Source organism: Strix uralensis, chromosome 17 (genome assembly GCF_047716275.1).
Source record: "Strix uralensis isolate ZFMK-TIS-50842 chromosome 17, bStrUra1, whole genome shotgun sequence".
Taxonomy (NCBI): Eukaryota; Metazoa; Chordata; class Aves; order Strigiformes; family Strigidae; genus Strix; species Strix uralensis.
The window spans coordinates 3,812,591-3,834,836 of record NC_133988.1 but is presented as its reverse complement, the minus strand read 5'-3'; the positions used below and the strand labels follow the sequence as shown (position 1 = coordinate 3,834,836).

The window sequence follows — 22,246 nt, the reverse complement described above, 5'->3', positions numbered from 1 at the left end:
TTCTTATTTTAAAGAGATAAATAAGTCAAGTTAACATTCTGTCCTCCTCTTCCAACACAACTACAAATCTGCATACAGAGAGCTCAGAAATTATCATCCCTGACTAAACTGGCTAGTGTGATTAACAAAATGCAATTTATCTCCAAAAATGGTAGTTTCTCCATTCTGTTCCTTCCTAGTATTTGCTACTACACCCTACAGCAACAACAAATCCCCCCCCAAAACCCCAAAAAAACATCATCTCCTCCAACTGAGTTCACAGAGACAGCTAAAAAAAAAAAAAGATATACACTGCAGGATCAAGTACAGAATGGTGACACAAAGCCTAGAATTCAGAATATACAAATCACACTGTATATGAAGAAGGCCAGTTGATGCTGGTTCTAAGTTAATACACCCCAGATCATTCACAAAATACAGTGTCTAGAGACACTTTGCATTCCCTGTCTTCGTAGCATTTAATATCAAAAAGAGAGCCACAGAAATCCACAAGCCCGTCATTCGCAGGGCAGAGCTCTAGAGAACATTTTTACAGAGTTTAAGCTCAGAAAGGTTTACACATTCACACTGCTTTATACTTCCTGAAAATGTTTACTTAAGTTGGGTATTTTCCATTACTGTTGCAACTCCTGTCCCTTGAAACACTACAGTAAGAGAGACACTAAAGTGTCAGTACAAAGCCAGAAAGAGAAGACAAAGCTTAAAAAACACAGCCAATATTGCAATCAGAAAACACCTGTACAAATACTTTTTTTTGAATGAAAAAAACCCCAAAACTTTTCCAAGTGAAGAATAACCTCACAAAAACATAAATTAAACTGAAACAGTCTAGATAAGAACAAGGAAGTTCAAATGCACTTATATTGCATAATAAACCAATCCTTTTATTTGTTATCTACGGTGATTTTTTCCTAAGACAACATTCACCAAAGACAAATATTTAATATTACTCAAAAGCAACAGTCACTGTTTAAAGCTGTTCTGCAAGACCAAAAACTCTGTTAACCAGCCAGTGTTTATAACAAAAACGTGCTTTTTATATCAGACAGTTTGTGCTAACTCTGCAACATTTACAGTTCAGTACACTCTGTACCGATGGTACTTGCCAGAAATTCAGCACTCCAAAAGCATTTTCCTATTTGTTAACTATTTCTTTCAAAATAAAAGAACTAATCACAGTATTTCAAAACTCTCTTCACAAATATTTAACAGGAAATTAATTTGCCTAACAAAAATACAAGGAAAGACTAATGTAAATATAATAATGGCAAAATAATTTAAACTATGTAAATCATATAATCTGATGTTTCAGTTTTAATTCAGAATGACATGAAACCAACCATTACCACATTACTTACAAGACTAAATCCAAGAGAAATCCAGGAGCCAGTAGTAAAGGCTTCTTGTCTTTTCCCAACCAGATAAAATGTAAAGCAGCTTTTGGATGTTAATTCAGTAGTGGTGCCCACTTTTTGTATATACAGTACATACTGATGGAACGTTAACATATTTAGTAACATTAAAAGAGAAGGGTAGATGACTTTTAACAAAAGGGTGAGGAACACAGACACTCCCTCACATACAAGCACAATACTGACATTCAGAGTGGAAAAGCATGCACGGCATCACGAAGGAAACGTACATCCACGGTAAGGATCTACACACCTTCAGTGGCTGCACTCTCTCTTCACACCCACAATTGTGCCTGAAACATGAGGACTTTCAATGTTTGTGTGGAATTTCCAGACTTTTGGCAGTGTGCATAAATGACTGCCAGAAGACAACCCTGCAGGAGACCAGCAGAGTAACACATACACAATCAATTCAACGCATCCTGGGTTCATCGAGTTTATTGTACACGTGTTGAACAGACTTTCTTTACTTGCACACAAAGTCCAAGATGCAGCAAATCACTTACACACTCAAACCGATGTGTGCAACGCAAATACATGTTGTCACAACAAATGGTGTCTCTTGCAGGAAAAGCTCACCAGGAGCTAATGCCATCCATGCAATACACCCACTGTAGACAAGTAACAAACCAAACTATCACAGCACTATTTAAGTATAAATACTGGACAACTCTGATCACCTATTATCTTATCACTCCGCCAGTTCTGTACACGCAAAACAGATTCCTTTTGGCAGCAATGAAGCCAGGATCTGTTCCACATACATGCTGAAATACACGTCAACCCCAAAAGGGGACAAAAGGGTTCATTGTTTAAACTAATTCAAATCCATGCATGGTGAGGACTTCTGGTCCCACTGAAGCAAACCTCAGATTTCATATAGTGTGGACTACAGGACCTTCTACCCAACTGCTTTGATCTACTGAACTGTTTTTATTTCACTGAATTACTAATATAGATATGACCTCTGAAAAACTTAAACTACTCTCACAAAAATGTAATTTCTGTTTAAGATGTCTATGCCCTAGCACTTCTGTGTCTCACCCTCTTAACTTGGACACTGCACAGGCAGTCAAATTCTTCGCAAAGCTTCTATTAAATAAACTGTCATTACATAAACATAGCTACATTTTCACAGTACATACATTTTTGAAAACTCCCTTTATACATTGGCAGCTGCAACACTGAACTGAAGCCACAACTAAAGTTATGGTACATGGCATAAAGCTTTGTGAATCCAAAGTTTCTGTATGTTTTTATTTAGTTGCAAAATTTTGTATTTCTGACATATGATAGGGATTTACAAGTGCAAATGCTCAACACATTACAGTAACAGACTGAGACAATACTTACTGTTTTGTTACATATTGACAACAACCATGGCAAATAAAACTTGAGTCTGAATGTACTCTGTGTTCTTTTCTAATACATTTATGCAAAATATCTTAACTCCTTCAACTTTCTTCAAACTCTATATAGTCAAAGGCTTTTAAAAAGTTACAGTTCATGGGTTTTCAGGGTTGTATTTTCTTTTTTTCTTTTTTCTTTTTTTATTCATTTATAATCTCATCCCAGATGTGGCATCAAATGCACACAGCGGGGTATCTTCCTTAAGCACTACTTTGTAGAGATCTTTGTGTCATCATCAACATTCTTAATCACATGAGGATTAGCATGAAGATTTAGCTGGGAGTAGTGTGAGCAACAAAGATAGATACTGGGTATCTGCTATTTTTAAACAATACCACAACACCTCTCCTTTTCCCAATTTACCCCTGCTAGCAGAACACAAAGACAAGGTGAAGTGATAAGCAAGCAAGCCTTAACTTTCATTTATCATTTGCATTGCCTGCTTGTTTATCTCAGCACATAAAAGCAATCATGGACCAGAACTCCTTCCTCCTCAGTCTCACATCCTGGACAACTTCACAAGTCAAAACGCTGAGGAAACTTAGACTGGGTGGCTGGGGGGAAATGCTAAATCCAAAAGCAGGCACCTTGGCTTGGCTAAGGCACCTTCGGGAGCCTGGTTACAATCAGCTCAGCAGCTAAAAACCCCAAAGCAAGAGTACCATCTAGTCTTACAGCCATCTACTGAAGAGCGTACATACCACTGTAAACAGCCAGATGAGAGCTAGCGTAAGGATATGAGAGACACAACGTTCAGCTAGAACTTATCCATTCTATTAGGAAGCCAGGATACAAACAATTCCATTTGTAAGACGGGCAAACAAGGAAACAAGGTGGCCTGAACGTTTATTTTCCTCCATAGATCTCAAAAGACAGGTGTAGGGAAAGTTGTCCATTTCTATCATGGGTCCTACAAGTTACTGTTCTTAAACCTAGACTGCTTAATACGTGCAATGCTGGTACAGACAATCACAGAAAGCCTTTTGACAAATTGTACAGGTAACAAGAAGAATCATTTTTAGGATACAGTCATTCATTATTCATTATAACAGGTTAATTTAAAATAGCTATCCGGGATTCAGTAGTCACAACTCCACAAAATTCAGAAACTGTATTGTCAAGTGTAATATGCAAACTCCAGAAAAGAAGAAATGGATCTGCTGAGAACATAACTTCAAGCCAGAAGAGGAATGAAAAACTATAGCTCTGACACATATGGACTAGCACTAACGCCAATTAACAGAAGTTTGTTCTAGCATGAAATTATGAGACAGCATAATGGTACAAAAACCTTATATGCAGATCACTTAAAAATGAATTAACAGAGGACTATTGCATAGTTACTACTAGTTATCATTTTGAATACATTAAGACCTTTACTTCCCCAGACCAATATTTAAAATAAACAGGAAGCAGCAAGCAAACACAACCACTTCGTTAAAGTCATTACATAAACTCTCAAAACAAGACTTAATTTGAATAGTAAAGATAAAATTGAATGTATAAACATGCCATACAGAAAGCATGAAGTTATAAAAACAATTAAGTGGGTTGATGGTATCACATACCAAACACCTGAAGATTTCGTTAAACACAAATGCTCCCCTTCTCATATGACATGATACACGACTAGCATTCAATGCTTGAAAAATCAGATGGGTATCAAGTTAACAAAAAACTAGTGGAAATCTTAACAGTTGCAGGACAGAGACAGAGATTTTTGCAAAGCAGCAGCAAAATTTGTATTTGAAGCTACTACTGATATAGCCAAAGTATAGATGTCAATACCAAGTATGACTAGTTCCAATGAAGAGTTTTGGAAGAACAGTTGAAGAGTCACTTCTGACACTGCCTTTACTTACGTATCTGTTATTTCTGCTTTAAAATGCTGTGGATTGTTCTCTTAAAATTTCTGTACTGTAGGCTGAGATCTGCTTTTCCCTAGCCACACTCCCAAGGGGAGACCCTCAACCCATTAGTTACATAAACTACTTCTATAGTCTTACTCACCTCAGTAGGTCATCTAAATATATGCACCAAGATTTAAAAACTGCAGTGCAATCAAAGCACTTTTTCTAGAACAGAAGAGCTGACAATTTATAGGCTATTCAGTTTTGCATGCTTTTATCAGGCTAGTTAGTTGAAAGAAAATGCACACATAATTACTTAATCCCATTAAAACAAAGACAAATGACAGTACAAAACTACAGAGCTCAGCAGTTTGAGCAATGAAAGATTCTGAACTAACATAATAATGAATCATGCAGCCTTATCAGTGTGCAGCTCCTTCCACATCCCTCTGTTATTTCAGCTAAATCAGCATCATGTTTCTTGTATATACCATTCAGCTATATAAAATGGTATCTTTAATAATGAATAGCTACCATAGATTTTCCAATGTATGAGTAATCCAAGGTCTCTACTTTTTCAGTGAAGTGATTACATGTCAATTACACCAAGCAATTAAATTCAGATGAAAATACTAAAAAGTCAGTTGCTGTTTCTGATATTTGGGGCATAATTCTGATATAGGGAGCATAAGCAGGAGGCCTACAGAGATAGCAAGTGGTAATTTGGGGTTGTTTTTTTCTTTTAATATATCTACCATAGCCCTCCTACAGAATTTGTATTTTGGCCAGTTTTGAGTTCAGTACCTCATTTTTATCTCCTATTCAGTGTATTATGTTAACAGACAAAATGTAAACTGTACTCAGTTACTGAAGAGGGAAAGAGAAAGCAAACATCTTTCCTAGAGGACATATAACACAGGTTTGCTGATAAATTTACTACTGGGGAATAAATAAATAAAAATAATTGTAAAACCATGGAGAGAACTGAAAACCAAACTCATGTAGATTCCCACTCAATTCAAAAGGTACTTCCTCAAAGATAGTAAATGGGGTTTTTTATACATATGTATATATATATTTAATGGATCTATAAGCATTATCTTTTGGTTAGATTGTTAACACAAGATAATCTGAGAACTTTAATTTGAGAAGTTGCTCAAACACAAGATCAGCCATACTAAAAGCTGAGCATCTCTCTGGCACAAAGTTGAGACAGCTGTCTGGGACAGGACATACAAGTAAACAACAAAGAGTGCTTATGTGTCATGTTTGCTCACCAATTACACACATTTTGTGGTCTTACTGAGAAACTTTCAGGACAAGGCCAGGCAGGAATCCATATACCAAAGAGTAACGAATTTGAGTGCCATAGTGTATTTCTTTTGAAACTAAGCAGTAACAGTCTTGCAGGCAAAACATTTTTCTTCCCACTTTCCACGCCTTAACTGTGGTTTACAGCAAAAGAAATAATAATAAAAAAAATAATGCTTACTACAATCTGGTTTAGTTTAGAAAAAAGGCGGGGAGGATGGAACTCAGCAGTAATTCTATGTACATGTGGGACAGTGGCTATCTATCTAGAAGTTACACATTTCAATGGATAGCTTCTCCAGGTATAAAGTCTCTCTAGAGAGATCTCTGAAACATGTTGCTGTTCATTACTCTCAGCTTTACCTCATCTGTTTATTAGGTCCTGAACAAATCATTTCCCAAAGAATGGGAAAGGGAACAGACAAGTGGGAACTCTTCCATTTGGACTGTAAAACTCTCCTGGGTATAAACTCTAGCTCTGAGTTTGTGCAGAGTCTAAGACAGAGGACGAGAGGACCTTACTTAAGCTGGAAGCACCAACAAGCCAGCAGAAAAGCAGCAGCAATGATGCTGACATCACTTTGGGATACTTCTTCACAATTTTAGTGTCCCTGTTAAATAGCCTAGCATTTCACCTATCACAATCCCTTTTCACATTGCTAAATTATAACAATTCACCACAAAAATATATATAGTTTCTGCATATACAACATAATGCTTCAACATACTGCAATCTAAAGAAAGAGATACGGTTCCCCACATGAAGCTTACGGTGATGTTCAATGCAACATGCAGCACAAAGGTGCAACGGCACAAAGGTTTAAATGGCTTGTCAGGCTTAAAACTGAATTACACCTCCTTTTCCCAGGAGGCAGAAGTGTATCAGTCTCTTCCATTTTTTTTGTTTGTTTTCAAGTGATTCTTACCATGAAAAGGAAGTAACTGTCCACATAAGTAGTTAACAAGTTGCAGCATATATATTCTTTCCACTTATTACTGAAACAAACGAGGAAAGAACAACCATCTTTACTTTCCAGGTGTTCAGTTAGCTGCATCTATTTCCTTGTAACAATGAAAAAAATTTTGTTTTCATAATTGCTCTTATTATATTGCAACAATGAAAATCTTACTTTGCTTTTCAAAGAAAATCAGAATTGGACTAACGATTGAGGGCTGCTAAGGATAGCAACGGAATTCCTAAGTTAATTTTAAGTTATTCAAAATATAACGCTAGTACAAAATAAGAATAAAACGTTATCTTTCAATAAGCCAATTGCACGTTAAAGCAAACCTATAAAACTTGTCAGAAACACATATTCCTCCTGATAAGAAGCCTTTTAAAGTGGCAGAATTCCCAGGCACATTCAGGAATATCATTGAAAAGAGCAGGACTTTCAGTTAAGCCTTTCATCATTCTTTCCCAACCCACATAGTCCAACATCACTTAACCAGAGCAGGGAACATCAATCAAATACAGAAACCATACTTGCTTTATAATCACACTGCTTATTACCATGATATTATCAGAAATAGGATCCTTTTCATACAGGCAAGACAGAAAAAAAAAGACAGGGGAGACAAAAAACACACACTTCCCCCGATTTGCCTTAAAGAACAGATTCCAGTGAATTTTGTTCACATATGTTGCAAAATACTGCATAAAATAGATTTTATTGAACTCAAAAGGGACCAAGAGATTTAACCTCCATGCCCCAACTGGTTAACCAACTCTCCAGAACCATAAACACGTAAGACTATAAGCCCTCCTGTTCCCCCTGTAGACACAATAATAATTTTCATACTTCCCATCTCTTTAGAGAGCATTAAAGAATACATATGAAACTCAAAGCCATTCAAGTAAAAAAAAAAAACACTGTACAATGATACTTTCATCACCTATGATGTGAAGTTTCCCTTGGCTGTAAAAAAAGTATTACATATGTTTCAGAAAAGACAGAGCAGCTAGAATGTCACGGAACAAGTTGAACTATCAAAAAAAATATTTTTTTTTTAAATAGTTATTTATTTCCTGACTCCTGCTTAGAAACTGCCACACTTACCAGCTTCTTTCTTCCTCCTGAGACCAAGTTTATCAATATACTCCTCTTAATATAGGAACTTCACACTTCAATTTCTGCAGAAATTTGAGGCAGTAATTTTGCCTGGCTATTTGTTACTATCCAACCATCAATTTATTATACAAATTTGTAACATTCGAGTTTGACCCCTTTGGCTGACTATTCCAAAGCAAAAAATCCCTAAGATTTTGTGACTGGCAAATACTGTACCAGTAGAAAACAGAAATAAGGGCTGTAAAGGTCTAGTAGGAAGAATGGCTATTTTCAGGCCACAGCTTTTTCATGCAGAGGCAGGTACTTCAAACTGTAGCAGTGGGACACTGAGGGGAACACCCGAGTTTAACTCTGCTAAATCACAGAAGTAGCAGTGGTCTCATTCATAGCCAAAACTACGGATGGTAAAAGGCAGAAGCAAACGAAGCAAGCTGAGGGCTGTGATGCTCTGAACCTGGTCATCAGCTGTAACAGAAACAGAAGTGGTGCCTTGTCTCACACCAGCCTGTACCTGAACTAAGAATACAAAGACAATCGAAGTGCATCTGTATGCCTAAAGGGAACACAATAGTCAATTTTCTGATACCATACTGAGCACAGGTAGCTTTGTTATAAATTCTGCTTACACTGCTCCGTTGAAACTGAAATAATTTAAAGTGTGGTTTAAATCAACAAGAATGCAAAAACATTTCAGTAGTGTGCCTTTCCTCTCGTGTATACTTTTCCTCCAAACTACTTAAATGTTAAGTAATGAAAAATCAATTTAAAACTATTTCACTGGAAATTCAAGTTCTAGTTGTCATTATATGAGTGACTGCAACACACGGTTTGTTGGGTTTTGTTTTTTTTAAACAAGGAACTAATATTTAACTAACAGCAAAACTCCACCCTTTTCTTTTCCCATTGAAACCCACAATTCCCATGGGCAAAGAGCAAAGGTAAGAGTTCAACCTCATCCTTAAGCCATTCTATGTACTACAGCTCAGTTGTTTTGCAGTTGCTCCTCCTTAATTCTATGCATGCTGGTTTGGAAATGACATACTACAACTTCAGCGTGCCCTGTAGTTTCAAATAAACGTTAGGAAACAGACTTCGTGTTTCAAAACCTTCATTCTCAGTGTACAACACTGCTTCTCAAATTTCATGGCTGATCACTGACACACTGAACCATGTATCAAATCTTAAAATTGCCATCCATACATACATGTTTCTAGGTATCCAATACTTGTAATACAGATTACTGTCAAACCCGTGGATAAGTAAGTGCACATGTATAATTAAGTCCACACAAAATGAAACTACTCTCAGAATCAGGGTGTAAGAATTTTGTATCAAGGTTTACAACCTTTAATAGGAACATTAAAATAAAGAAAGTAACTTTTATGTAATAGAAAACATACCTCTTTAAAGAGAAGCTATGGGTTAACTTCAGAAGGGTCACGTTTCTATGTTTTCTATTTGCAATCCAGTAGCATGTGAACTAGAAGTTCATTAATTATGCTAAAAACAGCATTACCAGAACTTCACATACAATTGTATTTTTTTAATTATTATTTTTTGAAGGTGGCATTTCATCTGAAATGTACCAGTAGAGCTTACCCTATGTTATTAGTAATGAGCTCTATTAATGCAGATTTCACTTCAAGCTAACTTAGATTTACTTCACACAGTTAAGTGAGTTCATTTCACTGGGAAAAAAGATTCCCTGAAGCAAAAAAACATCAACTACTGTGGATGATATTGCCCAACACATTGCTGAAAAATAAATTCTACTGATTGGATTTTTTCATTTCCCCCCCTCAAGCAGCACTTTTAAAAATACAATCTTTTAATGATTGTTTAATTTTCATATAACTAGAATATAAATCCTTTACATACTGCTTTGCTGCAGCTGCAGTATAATGTCTCATTTTTCATGGAAAAAACCTAATTACGTGGTTCACTGAGTTGCCTGTGGTAACACATCGATTTTATTTACATTCAAAAGTTGGACTTCAGTTTGGTCCCAACACTCTCGTTAATTCCAAGCACATTTTCTACAATAGTTCTCTCCAATTCATTAGTAATACCTCACTCCGGCTTTTATTTGAAAAAGATTCTGAGCTATTATAATCTTGTTTTGGATTTCCAGCACTTTTTGTGCACTACCACTACCAGCACCAATTCTATTCTGCCCCTAAATGCAGACGGATTGCTATGAAGTCTAGTCTTACTGAAATGGTTCTGCAAAAGAATCATTGAACGGTCACTACAGAATGCAGCTATTAATGTTTCACAATGAATGCCAATTCATTTTTCCACAAAAACACAACAGAAAAACAGTAACTATTGCGTGGCCAATAAAACTTAAAGATTAATTACTTAACATTTCAACTATTTCAATTGAACTAAGCTTATATTTTGAAAGCAGAAAGATTAAAAGGAAAAAGTATAGTATTCAGTAGAGAATTTCTTGGCTTTACCTTCCATCAGTGTCTTTCCTTCGAACTATTTTCAGAAGGTAATTTGTTGCAATTAACAGTAAAACCTCTAAATTCCCAAATATGAAAAGATTTTAAAATGTTCATTTATAGGAGATTTAAAAAAAAAAAAAAAAAGAAGAAGAAAGCATTAGGATATCTTACATACAACCCTTAGGTAGATGATTTGTTGGGGTTTTTTTTGGCTACCTTTTAAATTTAGATATTGCAGACTGTAAAAAGGGAAAAAATGCAGTATGTTAGAATGGTAGATCATTGACTAGAATTGATAAAGAATTCATGAATGCCATACGTATTCATTTGATACTACTTTGAACACTGAGATTCACTGTTAATGTTGAGAGAAAAACCACTGAAGAAAAGAATTAAGGAAAAGGTAAGCACAATCTGACTGCTAAATGGGAGACTCAGATTTGATTTTTTTTTTTTTTGTAAACAACTCATACCCTTGTTGTCTATAGGCATAAATCAATTTTAAAGTAAGAAAGAGGGAAGAAGTTAGGGTGGTGGGAAGAATATTTATTTTAAAAAGAAAACAAAATAAAATGAAGACATCTTGCCCAGACACAATAAGGCTCTTGTCAACTTCATGTGCATGAAAGGAGTTGGCATTTTCCCATGAAGCAATTCCTTAATCCCAAATGATGGCATAATAACCTCATTTAATATGCCTCCTTAAAAGAAAAAGTTTATTTTGTCTAAGCTAAACTTCAACTGGCAATCACCGGACACCAATTAACAGTGTCAAATATAAGGGTCACAGAACAATTCTGCGAGCTGAGAAAGTATGAATTCACTTTTAAATCCTATCTTCTTTCCAGAAGACTGTAAAAGTTTAACTTTGTTTTCATGCCTTTGGAAATAATCTGTGCTAGGCAATTAAGAAAATGCAAATGACTTATCTTATTGAAAGCAATCAACCCAGAAACAGACTTTACAGTAACTTAATATTCCAATAAAGTCTTCTGTCATATGAACCTACTTGCTAATTCCACTCTTAACTCAAGAGCCGGCAATTAACCATTTTCAGATTTCACTTCAAATTATTAATAAGTGGTACTCAGCTGCTTGATATTCGTAGCTTCTTTTTAAATTGAAAGCCTTCAAAAATACTTCCATTTCAGCTCCTATGAGATTCCTTTTATTCCTTGTTCGTAAACTGCTTTTCCATATATTAGCTGGTCTCATTCTAAATAATACTGAGCATGACAATGGTTATGGGCTTTATGTAGTTATCCAGAGTACATAAAACAAATTGTTGTAATACACATTCCATGCTTGTACACCCTTCAACTAAGCCTATCAAAGCAGGAAGCGAGGAGATAACCTTTTGGTAATTTCAAGAGTATCAAAGCTAGCCATAATGCAATTTCAGCAGCAAAACAGTCCCTTCCTTCCCACTTTCATAATCTTATAATAGAATGAAAGATTCACGAGCACTTTCATTAAAAGCAATACTATGAATTTGTATACCCATTTCACAGGAAAGGGTGCTTATTCTTGATTTTACGCATTGCTTCACACACTTAAAATACATTTCCACAGACAGGAACATCTTCTCGTTCAATAATTAACATACGTTGCTACACAGCAGCTAAGAACATATTTTGTTATCTCCCGAAAGAGTTCCCAATTCCTTACAACTACAGTAAATCAAACCCAGTACCTTGAAAGAATATTAAAGTAATTTAAAGTCAAGCAGAAGAATAGACTTTTCACTCCCTTTATCCTCTTTTACATTAGCAGAATCAAAAAAATTTTTTTTCCAAAATTCAAGTTTTTCATTTTTCTTTAAATCCCTAATAAATATTGAAAAACACCATCTATTTAATATTTGTACGTTAAACATTTACTTAATTTAGAGGACTCAACTGATAAAATAAATTTGAAATCTGGAAGTTCATTAGTATCAGGAACCCTACCTATCTGTAATAAAAATACCTAAATTGATCTCTGGCAAGTTATTCTTTTCAGGAAACATCCTTGGAAACATAGCTGGCATGCTCTGTTCTCCTGCAGGTAGAGAAACAATAGCAGAAATTAAGTCTGGGCCACAACTATATGGTCTAACATGGATGCCTTACAAAAAACCCTTCCTACAGCTAACATTTCTTCCTCTCAACATTTATCAGCAGACAGGGATTACAACTGCATCAGCCCAATATGCCAAGAATTCATAAACAGAAGTGAACTGAAGCTCCATGTTTTTCCAGTCACAGATCAAGTTTTAACTACATTTTTAAATTTACCAAGCTGTGATTATCATGAACAATAATCTTTCAAGAAAGATTCACCTAATTCAAGATAAGGTATTCTTTTAAGAGTTTCCATCAAAATACCAAGGTAGTGCAAAGGTTATTAGTATCTTTTTGGGGGGAAGCACCTCCAGCAATTAATGGATCAAGTGCAATACACCAGACAATACAAAAGAAAAAAGTTTTGCTCAAAAGAATTCAGCCCACAGAAAAATAGTAACGTTACATGTACCACCTTCCTTTCACAAGCCCTTCTTCCTGCAACAAAAAAGCTACACAGAAGGAACCGTCAATCTGATCCACTTGAGGGGAAAACGTCTTTAAGTGAATTTTAAGTGAGAGTGAGTCAAGAGTTAACTGTAACTTTACCAACACTTCAAGGATGACTGTCCCGCGAGCATAAAAATACTAAAATTGTATTTATTTTCTCTCAAGGAACTTTGTACTGTTAAGCTTCTATTTTGAAACTGTATGATGAAGCACCTGTCACAATACAGGGTTTTCACTTCTGCGCCTCGCATTGCTTAGGCCAACAATAACGGCTGGAGGGTACAGATGGGTGTCTGGGGTTTCTCACCGATGCTCTAAGTTCCTCATATTTGTTTGTCTTGTCTTCACAGAGGAACACATGTGATGGCAATCCCAAATACCTACCAGAATTAGTGATTTCAGATATACAAGCTATTAAATCGATAGTTCTTTAAACAAAACTGCATCCTTCTATCAAACGCCCAGTATCTTACTCATTTTTCAAGATACTGTCTAATATTCTCACAGCCTTCCAGAGTGCCCCTCCAGGATCGTGTTTACAGTCACCAAAACAATATTCTCAATAGCAGTGCACATCATAATCTCTGTATTACTCCTAGTAATTCCAGTAGTCTGTACCACAGATGCAACAAAGCTGAATATATCCCTAAAGTCATTATGCAGATTACAAGTTTATAGTCAAAACTGTCAGACAAAAAGGTTGTTTAAAATGTCAGACATAAGTATTCTTTGAAAAAGCAAAGGCAGCAACTAAGGAACAGATATCACCTGCTTGTAATCTTTGTGGAATGCACAGGGTACAAGGCAGCAGGGTGGGAGAGAAGAAAAAACCCAGGAGTCAAGTATAAATTATCTATGGTGCTCCAGATGGTATTTGGTCACCAAATGCAAATGAGATCACTGCAACTTGCAAATCTACAACTTTCCTGTCAAAAACACTGTTAACAGTAAGATACTACCTCCTCTCCATTCCCTTTCTTTTGTAGAACTTACAAAAGAAATTTTTATGGGAAAAGGTACAGCAGCTGTAACTCTTGTCGAACCTCTTAAGGCAGTAATATCATTAAATAGCATTTATCCTTGGGAAAACAAAACTTCCACAAACTAAAACACTCCCAACTTTTTCAAACTTGTAAAATCACTCAATTTTTTTCTCCTACTCCGTGACCCCATACACATTAGCTTTTTTCACTTGGGACAGGATAAATATCTTCTGTCTTCCTTCAAATTTAAAATCCAATCATAACAAAAAACAGAACACAACAGCTGAAGCTGGCAGGAAAAAGAAATGTAGGAGTATGTGCAAGAGACCCACCTTTGAAATTCACAGCTGTCTAGCTAATCTAACTACTTAACTGATCTATAGCTGTTCTGTAAATTATTGTTTTTACTTAATCTCCCATGACAGCATTTAATTATCTACCGAGTTTTGGAAAGCTACTACATAAACAACTGTTCCTAGCACCTCTTGTTTATAACTACTAAGTTGTTTTTGCTATGACTATATGAAATTTTTTAATAGAAGGCAGATTGTTGTTTCCAAAATCATCTATCTTCAATGTTATAAAGATAAGGCAATCCACACAGTTCATATGCAAAACTCTAAAAAGTTTCTGAAAGAAAAAAGTCTCAGTTTGGACTCCTCATATGGTTAGCAAAAGTACTAAATGTCACACAGTATTATTTGAGTGACTCTGTTATTCAGGAAAATCAGTAATTCTAACACAGCCTTGACTGAATAAAAGATAAAGACTTAAATTGAAGTTGCCACTAAATTTTTATTACCCTAACAAAAATTTCACTTTTAAAGCACAAGTCCTAGGCAGGAAAAGAGAAATCCAGAGCATTGTGAGCAACTTCATACTTAGTAAGAATTCATGATCTTATTAACAGCCATTATTTCCTAAAGATCATACATCTCAAAAGACAGGATTTGTAAAGCTGAAAACGTTTCAGACAGATTCTAGTCTTCCACTTGGGTCTGCAGTGTCAGATTTCTAGGTACATCTGTATGAGTACGAACACAAAAACAAAGCTCTGGTCACTGAACTCTAAATTACTGATCACAGTGACAATCCAACCCACACCAACAAGAATTTAAGCCAGTGCAGCCTATTTCATGACCAGGTTATACCAAAACAAACAGCATGCTATGGCAGCTCAGCTGAGTAAATCACTATGCTTCAGTAACTTACTTATCTGTTTCCATGCCCACATGCAAAGTCCTTTATATTTTCAAGAGCATGTAAGCTCAGGAAACTAATTTCAACTATCAAATACTTCAGTATTGTGGTTTGTTTATCAATAAAAAGCAAAATAACCTTGTTTCTTCTGCCTTGCTGCTGCATGAAACATTGACCAGCGTCCTCTGTCGTATTTCAAGGAATCCATGTACATAAATGCCTCATTCTGGCAGAATTTGATGTTCAGTATTTTGTCAATGCTGATGTTTGAACTCTAAAAAAAACTACTGAAGAGAGCAAGACAGCTCTATCAGCAGTAAAATTTATAATACTTTTACAACTGCCTCACTAAACTATTATCTGATAAGTCACTACAAACATTTCAATGGGCTTTTAAGACAGAACAAGTGAACCCCTCATTATATGATTTACACACATTACAAAGAATCCGAAACCTGCAGTGGAAGGGAGAAGAAAAGGAGATTACTTCCCAAATTCTTGTAGAGTCCTAACAGTTAGCAGGAGCATATTTCTTCCTCTTTCAATTACCACGTACTTCATTCCCCTAAATGCATAATCTTCCTTTCTCCATTTCCAAACTCAATTTTGCATCTTTTCACATCCCTCTGTACAATCTTTTTCTTTCAGACATTTTTACTTTAATGTGAGAGAGCACTGCAAACAAGGATCACTCAGTGACAGTGCTATTGTACCAGGGTAGACACATCTTTTCAGTACAGCTGGCTGCAGCATTGTGAAACTCTACGCTCAGACTGTTTATCATCAGTGTGATACTGCTGCTGTTGACAAAAAAGAAAGTGTTCTTGCAGACAATTTTCAGAATTAATTCCATTTAAAAATTATTGTGCTGAAGGCTCCTGCCCGGATGCTTCATCAAATTTTGGACCAGGTGAAAATACGTACCAAAGCGATGCTATCGTCTATTTACTATACTCCATCCCATACTGCACTTGAGCAGGTTCAGCTATTCATACATTTAAATGCTTCACCACACCATTATCACTGGAAGTAGCATTATATTGTTGTAACCAAGATGTTGGATATAAACAAGCTACATCAATTTACAACAGAAACAGAAGCTATCACCTGCAACTCCCATCAAATAAAAAGACACTTAAGTCCCATATACTGCATTTGAAATATTAAATAAACTATTTTTCACAAAGAGAAAAGCATATATTATTAAAGCTTTGCTGGGTAAGTAGAAATATTACCCATGCCTTCATTCAAAACAGGTGCCTCATAAAAAATTAATGTCAGTGGAATGGCTTGGTGCAGCACTTCCGAGCCATCTCCTTAATTATACATGATCACATAGCTACCTGCACGAAATACGCCTCAAGATACACAGTGTTTCCTATCTGTGATTTCACGGGCTGTATTACCAAATAAACAATCTGCTATTCATGGAAGTATGAAGTTTGTAACGGGGTGAAGACAGGTGGTTAGAACAGCATAACCCAGGACCAAAACTGTGGGGTAGAGGTGGGGAGATAAAGGACATCTAGAGCACATGTGACAAATACAGTATTCTGTATACTTGAACTGGCATACAAATTTTATTGCCAAGTAACCAGAAGGTGTAAAGACTACCAGGATGAAAATTTATTGCAAAAACCAAGGAACTGATCCTCGTTATTGGTTTGGGAGGGGGTTTTTTATTACTATTATTATTCCAGGATTAGTGAACTTTCATTGTTTTGATCTAAGACATGAGAGGTAAAACAAGAGACAAATATTCACACAGTCTAATAAAATACCTTTTAAAAGTTAAATTTTTCAGCAAACAGGTCTACTCATAGCAACAATACATCACTGAAAGGGAATTAATACATAATAGATAGTCATAGCCAAAAAGGATCACAACAGATAAAGTTAGCCTTGTTCTGTAATTTTAAGGCTACACATTCTGGAATCACTGAGAACAATCACATTGCATAAAAATTACCATCACGGCAACTTATCATTGTCACCTTTTTCTACCTTCCCCTTCCTTCCTTTTATTACATTCACTTGTTGCAACTTGCCTCCATTTACACTCATATCCTGTAGCACGACCAACGTGGCAAGTTATGACCTTGCAGATTTACCTGCTGTGCCATGGAGTTTACCTGACTCTGTAGTATAGGTTGTTTATTCCATCAACTATTACCTTATGCCAGTTTTTCTTCTTTATTATTATCCTTTGAACTAGAATTTACTTAATTTCACAGCATATTTCAGATTTCACAAAAGTCTAAGTAATTATGTTGGATATAGGTCTCCCACGTTCTTTCAAGTTTTATTTTGCAGTCTATCTGCAGATCGCTCGCAGCAGAAAAGTCAGATTTACAAGCTTTTATTTTTCTTTACGTCTTAATACATAAATTGTGACAAAAATCATGTATGGTAGCAAGTTAAAGCCTTTAACAACAGAGTTCCTTTTTCACTAGAAAAAATATAAACAAATCAAGAAGCAAAGAAAGAGAGTAACTTACTGTGCAGTTCGCGATGTATGACATCTACAAGATTTGGTTCATCTCCCCACCAGAATATCCATAGTTCTTTACAATCCGGTTTGACGTCACGGCGCCACACACAAAGCAAATTGGCCTGCAAGCAGCGGATGAAGCTGAGCAGAATTGGATCATCCTGTGCTGGGGCTGAAATGATAGGGCCGCAGTCCCCATGACCTTCAAAATTGTACCTACGCCATTTGATGCCTGTGAGTTCAGCCTATGGGATGAAAAAAAAAAAAAAGGCCATTAAATCACTCTATTTCAAAATTTAGTTATATTCATAGTACTGGTTTGTTTTATTTTCATTGTTTAATTCCTAGAATTTAGCTCTAAGCAGCTGAAGTTAAAATCTCCTCTTATTCCCATATTGTCCTCTTTTCCCCCTCAAAGAAAAAGGAAAAAAATTCTAGAAACAGTACTGAATAAACAGGGCTTACACCTGCATTTAGGTTTTTCACCACAACCTGACTCATTTCCAGCAGATTCATTCATTTCTAACCTTACTGTTATCTTATTGTAATCTTACAAATTAGAAGGAAAAAACTCAAGCAAACAAACAGGGAGACAGAATAAGGCCCATTCCCTACATGCTGCTTGGTGGCCAAGTGAGTTCAGTATCAGCCCAAAAGCTGACCACTGGAAAGTCACAGCGAGTACTACAGGACATAAGAAAACAAGTCACTTACTGAAAATGGTGAGATGTTACAGGTTTACTACACGAGTTTCATTTTTATTTTGCTCAAATGAACAAAAGCAGAATAAGGACAGTTGCCGTTTACTGTCTCTCAACCAGACAGAATTCTCTTATTACCCATCAAGGAAAAATAAGAACAACAGGAAAACGGCTACCCAGACTTTTGGGAAGAATTTTCCCTCTACACAGGGTAAAAATCTGAAGGAGTGTAGGTGTCCCACTGCATAGCAGTGTGAATAAACAATTACCAGGGAAGAAGCCAACATAGTAATCAAGCCATGAAAGAGCTGGCAGCTAGAACCAGGGCAGCAGAGCAATGGTTTTTTTGGTGGTTTTGTTTGTTTGGGGTTTTTTGTTTTTTTGGTTTTTTTCTTCTTTTTTCACTTTTAATAGCAGATACTCACAGCTGTCACATTCAGTTCCTCCCATCTCCGAAGTGTCCAGATTGCTACCTTTTTATCTACTTCTATTGCCCTGCCCATCATACTCTTCCTCTCCACTCCCAGTTTGTCCCTATGGCTGTTGCTGCATCCTCCTTTCTCTCTACCCTCCACCGGCTCTGGGAGCCTGCCCAGGACAAGGGGGAATACTCGTGTGACTTTTAGACTAGCTAACGTCAGTGTCATTATCAAATAAAAGAGTGGTATGTATATTCTCTGTGTTCACAGTGGGCTTGTATTCTAGTTTCTAACCCATGTTACCACATTCTCACTGCTGTTATTACCTTTGCTTCATTTACAGTATTCACACCTTCACTTTGCTGCTCAGAAAGAGCCGGTGTGCTCAGCTCTAAAGTGGTCCTACAGGAGAAGCCAGCTGGTCTACAGCAACAAGCTGCAAAAACTCAAATACACCATCTACACCTTTGACAAGAAAAGTCATTGCCAGGGAGAAGGGAGAAAGCACAGCAGTGGGAACAGGAGCTGTAGGAATGCCTGTCTGTGCTGCCCCTCCCCCAAGTAATAAATTAAGCTGTATCTAAACAGTAAACATTCCTTTCCTTTCCTTTCTCTGGACAGTACATATGGAAAATACTCACAAGAAAAAGGGTGAATTTTTACTCCTAAAGAAAACAAAAGACCAGCAAATCACATATTCCTCATGTTTTCGTCATCTGCACAAGGGCATTTAAGCTACTGGCCCACACTGCTCCTCCAAGACCTACATGTCACATAGAGAAGGATATCCCTTTTCAAGTCCACAAACTTAGTTCATTTAGAAGTTTAAACTGTAAAATGTAGTCTCCTTCACCACAATAACTGGAAGTAGGCTGTTACTTGTTCACGAGCTAGCTGGTTAACTGCTGAGGAGCTAAAGGTGACATTCATCATACTGACAACACAAGCTAAAAATACTCGTATTTCTTTGATCTTATAAATATATCTTCTAAAAGAGTTTCACATCATTCTGCCTGTATATTGCCTAGCACAGCAGGGTTCTGGCCCATGACTAAAGTTCTTGTGACTATGCCTCAGGGACTATTTCCCTAAACACTGAACTACCCAGATTCAGTTTACTGTTGCCTATTTAATTTTCCTCTGAAGAGGTCTCACCAGGCACACAGGAATACAGCAGCTGACCTCCACTGGGAAGGGAAAAAAATCTGACAACACATTGAACAGCAGTGAAATTGGTTTTATTTTTTGCATGCCCCTAAACCACCAGTCATCTTCAGCTCCACATTGTGGAAGCGATGCCACCTGTACCATGCCAGCAGGATACAAATGGTGGCATAACCACAGCCAACACTGGATTATCCCTGTTGAAGACTTTCTACAGGCAGCACTACCGCTTCTGCACTCAGACAGAAACGCTGATCATCCACTCAAAGTGTTGGGGAACTATGGAAAAGCAAATAGGAAAAGATAGTCGAGACTGGCCCAGATACACAGCATATATGCCGTGTTCCTGGCACAAAAGGAGGCACGGGAGTGTAAGAGGGAGAGGCAAAAGGGAAGGACAATTTTTTTTTTTCACAGTAGGGTGCTGTGTAGCACTGGAATACCTCACACATTACATAATGCTCTAAGAGAAAGTACTTACACATGCTTCTCCAAAACATCTACATCTGTTCTACATGGATCTCTATCTATAGCTTGGAAAGGGAACGTGCAGAGTTTCTGAAACAGTGTAATGAATATGACTACAAATCACAAAACACCAAAGATTAGTGCCAGCATAGGCAACCTAGGAGAAAAACGTTAAATGTTTGTATCTCATATCCACTAGGAACATATGGTAAGTCACAAAAACCACGAAATAGGAGGATGACAAAAACAAAAACCAAAAAACCCAACCAAACAAAAAGGGTTACTCAACAGCACCACTCACTTGATCAAACACAGCAGTAACTGTTTGAAACAGCAGACAAGCTCTTGCAGCCTTCTGGTAGCTCAGAGGTACCAACCCATAACATTCCATCCATATTACAGATGAAATATAGTCAAGAAAAGCATACAGAAACCAGCAGAGCTGCCTCCAATTTAATTCTACACTAACAAACTTCTGGAGTGTCTAATTCTACAGACTGTGAGGAATGACTAACCACTAGAGCTAACCAGATCACTAGTGACCACCCACACAGAAAGTGATTCCCACAAAAAAAAAGAAGAGACAAGTACTGGGGGTTTTGGACTCAGTAGCAGCATAAAATGACATCTCTCACATGGTTTCCTGGTCGAAGTTGCAGAGATGCGGTTCAGTGCATCTGTTTGGCTATGTCTGTTTCTGTTTAAATTTTTAATAGGTAAGCATCAATACTAATCCCTCAGAACTTCTAGATTTTATCCTTCCGTTAATTAAAACGGAATTCAAAAGAAGATCTGAATCCAGAAGTAGTACACAGGAGAAGACTGCACCAGGAACACTTACATATATTCTATGCCTCTACAGATTTTTTGCATAAAGTATTTAACATACTATAGTGAGAATATCTGCATCCACGTTACGTTTTCTTAATTTATTTAAACAAACAAGGATCTCTAGTTTTAAAAGTCCTCAATCTGTAGCAGGGTTTTTACAGACAAGACAGACGATGGTCCGTGGTTCTGGTGATCGTATTGAAGAATTAAACATGGTTTCATTTATGCTTAATCAGCAGCGAACACAGGCTGCAACCAAAATGGCAGCCTCTTACTCATCCCCAGCCATGCATTTCCATCTCCCAATCTGACATTAGATCTAGTGATCATGCAATTGTTGGGTGAATGGAATCAGTTCACCAATTTAAAGATGAGAAACAAAAAGAAAGAACGTTTATCAGATCAGCACAGACAGCCTACCCTGCAGCCACATAATCACTAGAGCAGACAGAAGAGCAGGAGTGAGAACACACAGCTGAGAGCAGCAGTGGAGTGGGATCTCCCCTTTCAGTGACAGCTCCAATCAGATAAAACAGAACATTAAACTGCACGCAGAGACTGTTGTTAATGTACACCTTAAACCAACCCAAGCAAGCGCCGGTGCCAAAAGCAGTCCTGGACCAGCCTGCCTCCCCTGCCTCAGTCATGTGCTCCTGACTTTACCACCACCTCTGCTTTACGGCAGTGCTCCTGTTCACATAGATTCACACTGTGGTGGACTGACTAAAAATCAGAAGTATTATATTAAATGCTTTTTTCCTCTACTCAGATTAGTCCCCATGCCCGATTCATTAAAAGAGCCACAGAGATGCTTGTACCCGTAAGACAGAGGACCACAAAGCAGGTCAGGGAGGGTAGAGCTGCTCCTTTTAGTATGACTGTTGGTTTTAAAGCAGCCTCAAAAACTCACTGAGATAGAAACCAAGATT

At 36.9% G+C, this 22,246-nt stretch overlaps 1 protein-coding gene across 2 annotated transcripts in view; it reads right to left on the bottom strand.

Annotated features, from left to right (window-relative positions):
* The window catches only part of MED13L (mediator complex subunit 13L), a 201,580-nt gene that overhangs the window by 163,515 nt on the left and 15,819 nt on the right, over window positions 1–22,246 (bottom strand). Inside the window, exons 2-3 of one of the 2 annotated variants that reach the window (XM_074887679.1) lie at window positions 17,742–17,979; window positions 12,477–12,548 (exon numbers count right to left, since the gene is read on the bottom strand). In XM_074887679.1, coding sequence (XP_074743780.1) covers window positions 12,477–12,548; window positions 17,742–17,979 — 310 coding nt within the window. The remainder of the gene's footprint in view (window positions 1–12,476; window positions 12,549–17,741; window positions 17,980–22,246) is intronic. The other variant, XM_074887680.1, reaches the window with a different exon arrangement.